Below are 9,585 nucleotides of genomic sequence, written 5' to 3'. Positions count from 1 at the left end.
CTGGATCCATTCATTCACCGCACCTTTGCCACCCAGGCACCTTTCCGGCCTCCGGTCCGGGAACCTGCAACAACGTTGCGAGGCGCTCGGGGCCGCAGCAGGCCTGTAGCGGCTGCCGCCCAATGAGGCGCAGAAGATACACGCAGGATCATTTCAGTCTGCTTCCAGCGTGGGGGACGAGGCCAGTACAAGAGCGAGTGCCCGAGCCCCCCTGGCTCCCGCCAGCAGGGAAACGACGAGGGCCGGCAGTGGTGAGCAACTACCAATCGCCGGCCAACGACCTACCGCGCCCCGACGTCCCCTCGCCACATGCAGGCTCCGGAACGACCTCTCCGGCAGCAGCCGACCTTCTCGTGGTGTTACTCGCAACATCGAAGCATCTTGCAGCGGCTGTCAAGCACCGAGCGGGGGCAGGCGTTTCTAAGACTACGAAAAGCCGGGTGTTTTTGTCGTCTCACCATCCTGCTGTCATGGCGCTGAGCCGCGGACAACCTCGGCAGCGGAGAGGGGGAAAGAAACAGCTCCTCACACTGGAATCACCACCGGCATCAGCGGTAGTACCTGTACCGGAAAGGTGTCACCCCCCCCCCCCCCAGATCGAAGGTCCAGGATCTCGGACAAATGGTGAGGTCTTTGCCGTCCACGTTCAGTCTTCTTGACGACCACCTTGAGAAAACACCATTGGTAGCGGTCAGAATGGCCGGAATAGAAGTACCTGCTATTTTAGACACCGGCTCCGCTGTTTTCGTTTTCGGCGATCGTACCAAAAGCGCCTGCGAGGCGAAACGTCTACAGTTACGAAGTCTAAACACGACCCTTCGCAAGGCATCCGCTCACGTTGCGTCCGCTACGTCTGCAGCCCGGTTAACGGTTACCATGAATATTAGAAAATTCTGGCAACGCTTCCTACACCTTCGAGAACTTTCTTGTCCTGTGATTTTGGGCCGTAACTTCATAGCCAAAGCAGGACTCCTTCCCGATATCTCTAAAGGTACCTACCAGTACGGCTGCATGCACATCCACTCAAGTTCATGACTAATGCAAGAGAACCACAGTCAAATCTGTTTACCGCCAATATCTCTGTGGTCTCCGAGACTAGTAGTGGTATTCTCACTGTTCTGAAGTCTTTCACAGGATCTCCGGCGGAGAAGACCAAAATCAAGACAGTGCTAAAACAATTTGCCGAAATGTTCACGGAAGCTCCTGGCAGCGTTAATGTGCTGACTCATAGGATAGACACCGTATGCGCCCGCACAATTCGTTTCAACCCGCGGCCCCTGAGCATCCACAAGCGAGCACATCTGGATAGTGCGCTAGACGAAATGATCGCTACCGGTGCAGTAGGACCGTCTAAGAGCCCCTGGGCATTCGCAGTTGTACTAGCACCTAAGAAAGATGGCACGGCGCGGATGTGTGTCGACTACCGTCGGTTGAACGCTGTCACAGTTCGAGACTCGTACCCTTCCCATCAATCGATTCAGTGATGTATTCACTTGGGTCCGCAAAGTTCTTTACTACTTTAGACTGCAGCAGGGGCTTCCTGCAAATTCCTGTCACGCCCTGCGATATTGCAAAGACTGCATCTACTTGCCATCGGGGACTGTTCGAATTTGTCCGATTGCCTTTCGGTTTGTGCAATTCACCGGTGACCTTTGAGCGTGTAATAGATATTGTGCTTCAAGACGCCAAATTCAATTATGCGATGGCTTACATAGGTGGCGTGGTAGTGTTCTCAAATACCCTGAAGGAGCATCTCCTTCAACTAAATACCGTTTTACTACGAATGCAGGCCGCAGGCATCACCAATAACCCCTGGAAGGTTCAACTGGTTTTGCCCAGAATCAACCTCCTAGGTTTCGTTGTCGAGCAAGGCACATTCCGGCATGACGAGGAGAAACTGTGGGCCATACTGCCGCTTCCACCACCAACAGACGTCAAGAGCCTGCAGCGGTATTTGACAATGGTGGGCTTCTACCGCCACTTTATCCCCAACTGCGCTGACCTGGCAAGACCTCTCCACCAGCTCCTACGGAAAGGTGCCAGTTGGTACTGGACTGACGTGGAGCAGGGACCATTTCGAGCTCTGTCGTCGGCTATCGCCGATACCGCACGTCTGCTGCTTCCCGACCTCAACCTGCCATTCACCGTGCAGACCGATGCAAGTGTGTATGGCATCGGCGCAGTCTTGCTTCAGAGGCACCAAGGGAAGCTTCACCCTCTGGCTTTTGCAAGTCGCACTCTCACAGAAGCAGAGCTGAACTATACCGTAACAGAGAAAGAGTGCCTTGCTATTGTATTTGCACTAAAGAAATTTGACATGTATCTGGATGGGGCTCACTTTACTATTCAGACTGACCATCAGGCGCTGACGTGGCTGTCAAAGCTACAAAACCCAGCCGGCCGTTTAGCCCGTTGGGCCCTCTCTCTTCAGAAGTATAATTACAGAGTAGAATACAGGAAAGGTACCTTCAACAAGGTAGCTGACGCCCTGTCCCGAGCACCACTCAGGGGATGGCGAGCCGGCACCCGAAGTCCTGGCTGTGGCAGTGCCTGTGCACGCCTGGGGAACACTGATCTCCCGCCGACAGCTACTCGACGCCCAGCTAAGCGACGACCAGTGCAACTTGATACGCAAGGCACTGGACGGCGCCAGCTCTGCCGGTAGCGGAAACTACGATTGCTACATGCAAACAGAAGGTGACCTGCTCTTGCGGTATATACCTGCTGCCGATACGGATTGCGGTGGGTCCCCATTCCGTGTCGTTGTGCCTAGGAAGCTGCACAAGCCCTTTCTAGAGTACTTTCATGACACCCGGCTCACCGGTCATAGCGACGGCAAGAAAACATTTGAGAAGTTGTGTCGCGTCGCGACATGGCCGCACATCAGAAAGCATGTCTACCTACCTACCTGTCTACCTACCTACAAGCTACCTGCCAGACCGTGAAACCGAGGGGAGGGAAGCCACCAGGCTTCATGCAACCAGTTGAGAGCCGATACCCATGGGAAATTGTGGCACGTGATGTTATGGGCCAATACCCCAGGTCAGCTAAAGGGAATCGATACTTGTTAGTGGTCACTGACCATATCTCCAAATGGGTAGAGCTGTGCCCGCTACGCAAGCTGGATTCTAAGATAGTCTGGGATAGGCTGTTGGAAACTTTCACTCGTTTCGGTTTCCCAGCGCAGCTTATCACAGACAATGCCACATATTTCGCAGGCAGGATATTCGTTGACACTTGCAAAGCTCTTGGCGTGCAGCACAAAAATACGACACCCTACCACCCTCAAGCCCACATCACGGAGCATGTGAACCGAAACTTTAAGACAATGCTTGTGGCTTTCACTGAGCGGCAGAAGGACTGGGACGTTTGCATCCAGGAGATGGCTTTCGCCATAAGGACCACAGTAAACCGGTCGACAGGGTTTACGCGAGCGGCCATTCTTGTCGGTCGCGAGCTCCGTTTTCCTATTGAGCATGCATTCACCAACGGCTCTGAATTACCAGCTCATAATTACTCCACGTTCACACAAATTGTTTCCAGCCACCTGGCCCACACTCTGAAGGAGGCCAGGGAATACTTCGACCTTGCCCGTCTGGAACATGGGAACCAATATAACAAAGGCAGGCGGCACCTGGAGTTCGCGGTCGGCGACGAAGTGCTCCGCCGCACGCACGCACTCAGCGATGCTGCAAGAGGGTTTGCTGCTTCCCTCGCGCCTAGATGGGACGGCCCTTACGTGATCGTGAGACGTATTTCTAGCTTAGTGTACCTACTGCGGGAAAAACACGGCAGCAGAGTAATAGGGCCCGTGGGCTTGCATGACCTCAAAGCGTACTACGAGCGCCCATCAGACAGGTAACCGTGCTTCAGTCATTATACGAATTCAGCAGTTAACGCCGCTGTGCCCTACATCCGTTATCTGTTAATCGCGAGGTTTTTACATATGCTGTCCTTGAATATCCTCGCTTTACGCAGAATGCCACGCTACCACTCCAACGGGCGTGACCAGCCTCGCTGCCATGGCGGCCCATCGAAACATTACCTACGTCATCGGCCTCTCACCGAGGCGACCAATGTGCGCTAGCGTCGGTTGGGCGAAAAGTGCATCGTCTCTGAAAGAGCGCACGCCTTGAGCGCATGCCAATTGGAGCCGTTACGTGGAGCTCCGAACGACGCCAGACTAAAGTCCCTCAATCATTTAAAAGTACCGCCAGGCTTTGATCCAGTCGACAACGCCTGCGATAGGCTCCTGCGCCTATCGCAGACGTTGCTGCGAAAGTTCCTGCGCGCCGGTCGAAGAGCGCGCGTTTCGCCTGTTGTGCTTTGCACATTGCTGCGATAATTTCGTTCCGGGAGGTCCGAAATGCCTTGTTGCTGTGCGGTTGGGTGCAAAACCGGACGAAGGATGGCAAGAAGTTATTTTGCATCGCGCGCGGCAACCAGGACCTAACCAGACGAAAAGTATGGTTACACAGAATTGCACGGACGGACTTTGAACCGTCGGTAACAGCACGACTATGCGAGGCAAGTAACATACAACGATACAAAGGTGCCATAGAAAGTATACACGTGCGTGTGTCGAGCGGTGATAGTATTTCACTCGCGTGCATGAATGTTGAGGGCCGAAGTTTGTGGAGATTATTTATTTTAGTTCGCTGTGAGCCCGCTGAATAGATCGTCATGACCTAGGATGCGAAGGACCGAAATGCCTTGTTGCTGTGCGGATGGGTGTCGAGATCAGACGGAGGACGACAAGAAGTTATTTTGCATACCGCGCAGCAAACAAAACCTAACCAGAAGGTAATTCTGGTTGCATACAAATGAACGGAAAGACTGAACCGTCGGTAACTGCACGACTATGCGAGGAAAGTAGCGTAGAGCGATACGAAGGTGCGAGAGAACGTATACACCTGTGTGTGCAGAGCTGCAGTATTATTTCATTCGCGCCCATGAATGTTGACGGCCGAAGTTTGTGGAGATTACTGATGTTAGTGTATTACGAGCCCGTTGACTTAGCAAGTGCAGTATGACCTAGCATGCAAGTAAATAGTGGGGCAGAAACGCATTAACTCGCTGACAAATATCCGCATTGCGTTACGTGCGATAAAAAATAAAACTTCAGCAGCGAATTCTACATTTACACTTTCCTGTGTTTGTGCGCGCGTTGTTAACTGCGCTCTACAACATGTCCAAAAAGTAATTTCCATTATCCTAATCGTATTTTGTGCATTGCATATGTGAATAAATATATTGCTAAGTGCCTGTATTACTCTATTTTTAAGAACGAATACTGCATAGCCACAGCTACTGGCCGTCAAATAATAAATCCCCTATAATTCTTACGGGGATTTAGCGGTGCACGGAGGCGAAAAGTGATAAACACAACAATGCGCGTCATGATTCGAGTTTACGCGGCGACGTCGCACGGTTCACGAGAACAGTCAACCACATTCACACACGCGCACACACTACGCTCGATGTTGGTGTGCCGCGAGATCAGATCGCGCTGGCAGCCCGAACACGATCGAGGAGACACGCTGACACGATCCATACCACCTCTTCATCATGTCACGACAGTTGCACTGGCTCGTAGCATTGAACCACAAGACACAGCAGTCGTCGTGTAATCGCTACGCGACAGACACACTCAGTGACAAGAAGACTGTTGGCGCACTCGTTTCCACAAACGCACAGGATGTTTAGTTGCCGTGAGGGTCGCGCGCTTTGAGAATCGCACGTTTGAGCGACGTTATGTCGGAAGTTTTCCAGTCCAAGCGACTGTCAGCCTTCATTTTTACACGACTTCTTCGTTCAATGCAACCGCTATGTGTACGCAGCACACTTACATGCAAAAGATTTCACAGAGCATACGGGATTAAGCGTAAGCAATCACCAAGGCTCGCGCGGCGATTGAGCGCAAACGAACGAAATGTAAACACGCGGAATCGAGGTGATCAAGCCCTCATTACACTCTCTTGAGCTATTTTCTTGGAGCACTCATTTGAAATTAAAGGACTAAATTTAGCAGTTCGGGTCCTTGTTTCGTTTTTCGCCACAGTCAGGCACCAGAAGGTTTAATTTCCGCACGTATGCAGATATCTTTTCACCTCACGAATGCCGCGGCGCCGCGGTTTAGCGTGGGCGCCGTCTGCTACAGGAACTTCCTAGGTGGCACGCGCGGCAGATGGCGCTACCTTGGAAATTATAGAGGGACCTTACGCCAGACCCCATTCCAGCCCATCGCGTGCCAACTGCCCCGAACATTTTGCTTCGCAACAGCCGTGATATACTCGACTAGGACGATGCATGGTGCTGTTGGACTTAGTGTTGTTACATTGTGTTGTTGCATAGTGTTGTTGCATAGTGTTGTTGCATAGTGTGTTTGCATTGTGCCGTTGGACACCCAGGCGGGTGTCCCGTCTTCTACGGGGGGGAGTGTAGGGCCCTTGGGCCCTTTCTGTAGCGCGCACGGGCGAAGCCTTTGAAACGCGCGCCACAACGGCACTCGTCGCATGGAACATGCGCACCGATCACGTTATCGTAAGAACTCGCGCGGGGACTGCCGGGAAGGCAGCTGCCCGATAAGAAGGCAGCGAAGACGGCACTTGGGGCTTCTTTCCGGGGCGCTGGCCTGGGTAGGCGCTGGTGGGGCGTGGCCCGTTTAGGTTTCTTTCCGAGCGTGCTGCAGAGCGGGGGGAAAAGTGTTTTGTGTCCCCGGAAAGAGTGCTCTTGTTGTCCGCTTTTGGAACTGTGTCTGCGCGCCTGGTTCGGTGCTTGCTTGCTTTCTGCACTTTATGCATTCTGTTGTCGACCGAAAGATTGTGTTGGTTGATGGTTTGTAACGGCCGTTCTTTCGTTGCTCTCTTTGGCTTGTATATCTTGTTGCCTCGCTGTTTTGCTGCTTGCTTCTTCGCTTTCGCTGCTTTTTGCTGCTTTGCTTCTTTGCTGCTTGCTTCTTTGCCTTGTTTTTTCCTACTATTAGCCGCGAAGCTGCGGTAATTGTTTGAGTGTTACGTTCCATCGTACATTAAACAAGTTTTTGTTCCTTGCGCCATTGTTCTTTTGTCGTGCTGGTCGCGGCTCGCGGACCCCCTAAGCGAAGGCGAGGGGCCTTCAATCCTTGATGCGGTTAGCATAATTACCTTATTGTCTTTCTTGCAACGCCTATTCTAAAGAAAGAATCAAATACATGCAAAACGAACTTCTAAAGAAATAGCTTGTTTCTAGCGTGTGCGCCCTCCAACAAAAAAAAAATGCATTTTGGCAAAAAGAAATTTTCGCTCAATCTTTTATAAACTGTTCTTTTATTTTCACAGTCTCATATGAGAAAGCAAGAACATTTTCAAAACCAACCAAGCCTAAGTAATTGCAACTAAACTTGTAGTTGCCTTATGTTTTCAATTACGAGAGTATTGTCTTGCATCCTTTATGCGGTTAGCATAATTACCGTATTGTTTCTCTTGCAACGTGTATTCTAAAGAAAAAATCAAATGCATGCGAAACGAACTCCTAACAAAAAAGTTTGTTTCTAGGTGTGTGAGCCCTCCAACAAAAGAAAGGCATTTTGCCAAAAAGAAATTTTTGCTCATTCTTTTATCAACTGTTCTTTTGTTTTCACGATCTCATATGAGAACGCAAGAGCCTTTTGAAAAAGAACCAAGCGTAAGTAATTGCAACTAAATTTGTTGTTGCCCTATGTTTTCAATTTAGGCAGTATTCTCTTGCATCCTTGATGCGGTCAGCATAATTACCTTATTTTCTCTCTTGCAATGTGTATTCTACAGAAAGAATGAAATGAATGCAAAACTAACTGCTAAGAAAATAGCTTGTTTCTAGGTGTGTGCGCCGATAAAAAAAATGCATTTTGCCAAAAAGAAATTTTTATTAATTCTTTAATAAACTGTTCTTTTATTTTCACGGTCTCACATGAGCAACCGAGTACCTTTTCAAAAACAACCAGGGGTATGTTCTCCCAACTAATCTTGTAGTTGCCCTATGTTTTCAATGAGCAGGGTATCATCTGGCATCCGTGATGCGGTTAGCCTTATTACCTTATTGTCTATCTTGCAATGTGTATTCTAAAGAAAGACTCAAATGCATGAAAAACGAACTCCTAAGAAAAAAAAATTTTTTCTAGGAGTGTGCGCCCTCCTACAAAAGGAAATGCATTCTGTGAAAACGAAATTTTTGCTCATTTTTTATAAAATGTTCTTTCATTATCACGGTATCATATCAGAAAGCAAGAGCTTTTTCAAAAACAACCAAGGGTAAGTAATGGCAACTAAACTTGTATTTGCCTTATGTTTTCAATTTAGACTATCATTTTGCGTCCTTGATACAGGTTAGCATAATCACCTTATTGTCTTACTTGCAACGTGTATTCTAAAGATAGAATGAAATGCATACAAGGCGAACTTCTAAGAAATTAGTGTGTTTCCAGCAAGTGCGCCCTCCAAAAAAAAAAGAAATGAATTTTGCAAAAATAAATTTTTGGCTCATTCTTTTATAAACCGTTCATTTATTTTCACGGCATCACATGAGAAAGCAAGATCCTTTTCCATAACAACCAAGGGTATGCAATCGCAACTAGGCTTGTATTTGCCCTATGTTTCCAATTAGGGTAGTATTGTGTTGCATCCTTTATGCGGTTAGCACAATTTTCTTATTGTCTCTCTAGCAACGTGTACTCTAAAGAAAGAATGAAATGCATACAAGAGGAACTTCTAAGAAAATAGCTTGTTTCTAGCATGTGCGCCCTCCAAAAAAAAGAAGTGCATTTTGCCTAAAGTAAGTTTTTGCTCATTCTTTTATAAATGTTATTTATTTTCACGGCTTCACTACAGAAAGCAAGATCCTTTTCCAAAACTACCAAGGGTATGCAAAAGCAATTAGGCTTGTATTTGCCCTATGTTTTCAATTAGGAGAGTATTGTATTCCATACTTGATGCGGTTAGCATAATAACATTATTGTCTCTCTTGCAACGTGTATTCTAAAGAAAGCATGAAATGCATACACAACGAACTCCAAAGAAAATAGTTTGTTTCTAGGTATGTGCGCCCTGGAACAAAAAAAATGCATTTTGCCAAAAAGAAATTTTTGCTCATTTTTTATGAAATGTTTTTTTTATTTTCACGGTGTTACATGAGAAAGCAACATCCTTTTCTAGAACAACCAAGGGTATGCAATCGCAACTACGCTTGTATTTGCCCGATGTTTCCAATTAGGAGAGTATTGTCTTGCATCCTTTGTGTGGTTAGCATAAATATCGTATTGTTCTTCCTGCAACGTGTATTCTAAAGAAAGAATGAAATACATGCGAAACGAACTCCGAAGAAAACGGGTTGTGTCTAGGTGTGTGCGCCCTCCAACAAAAAAAAAAAAATGCAGTTTGCCGAAAAGAAATTTTTGCTCATTCTTTTTTAAAGGGTTCTTTTATTTTCACGGTCTCACATGAGAAAGCAAGATCCTTTTCCAAAACAACCAAGGGTATGCAATCGCAACTAAGCTTGTATTTGCCCAATGTGTTCAATTAGGAGGGTATTGTATTGCACACTTGATGCGGTTAGCATAATAACCTTATT

General features: G+C 48.0%; 1 protein-coding gene across 1 annotated transcript; it reads left to right on the top strand.

Moving 5' to 3' along the window:
* Positions 1-1,187: 1,187 nt before the first annotated feature.
* Positions 1,188-2,258, top strand: LOC140214337 (uncharacterized). The gene is made up of 3 exons (XM_072285697.1): positions 1,188-1,340; positions 1,790-2,158; positions 2,247-2,258. The coding sequence occupies exons 1-3, from the start codon at positions 1,188-1,190 to the stop codon at positions 2,256-2,258; spliced, it is 534 nt and encodes a 177-aa protein (XP_072141798.1).
* Positions 2,259-9,585: the final 7,327 nt, after the last annotated feature.

This window comes from Dermacentor andersoni, unplaced genomic scaffold (assembly GCF_023375885.2).
Source record: "Dermacentor andersoni unplaced genomic scaffold, qqDerAnde1_hic_scaffold ctg00000039.1, whole genome shotgun sequence".
Classification (NCBI taxonomy): domain Eukaryota; kingdom Metazoa; phylum Arthropoda; class Arachnida; order Ixodida; family Ixodidae; genus Dermacentor; species Dermacentor andersoni.
Note: the sequence above shows the minus strand (reverse complement) of the source record. Positions and strands in the feature narration are given on the sequence as shown.

What these genes read in the sequence shown, in the direction of transcription:
- LOC140214337 (XM_072285697.1), top strand. Translation starts at nt 1,188, where the DNA reads ATGTTCACGGAAGCTCCTGGCAGCGTTAATGTGCTGACTCATAGGATA. An exon ending in AAATGATCGCTACCGGTGCA is followed by an intron (nt 1,341 to 1,789) that starts GTAGGACCGTCT and finishes CTACGAATGCAG; the next exon opens with GCCGCAGGCATCACCAATAA.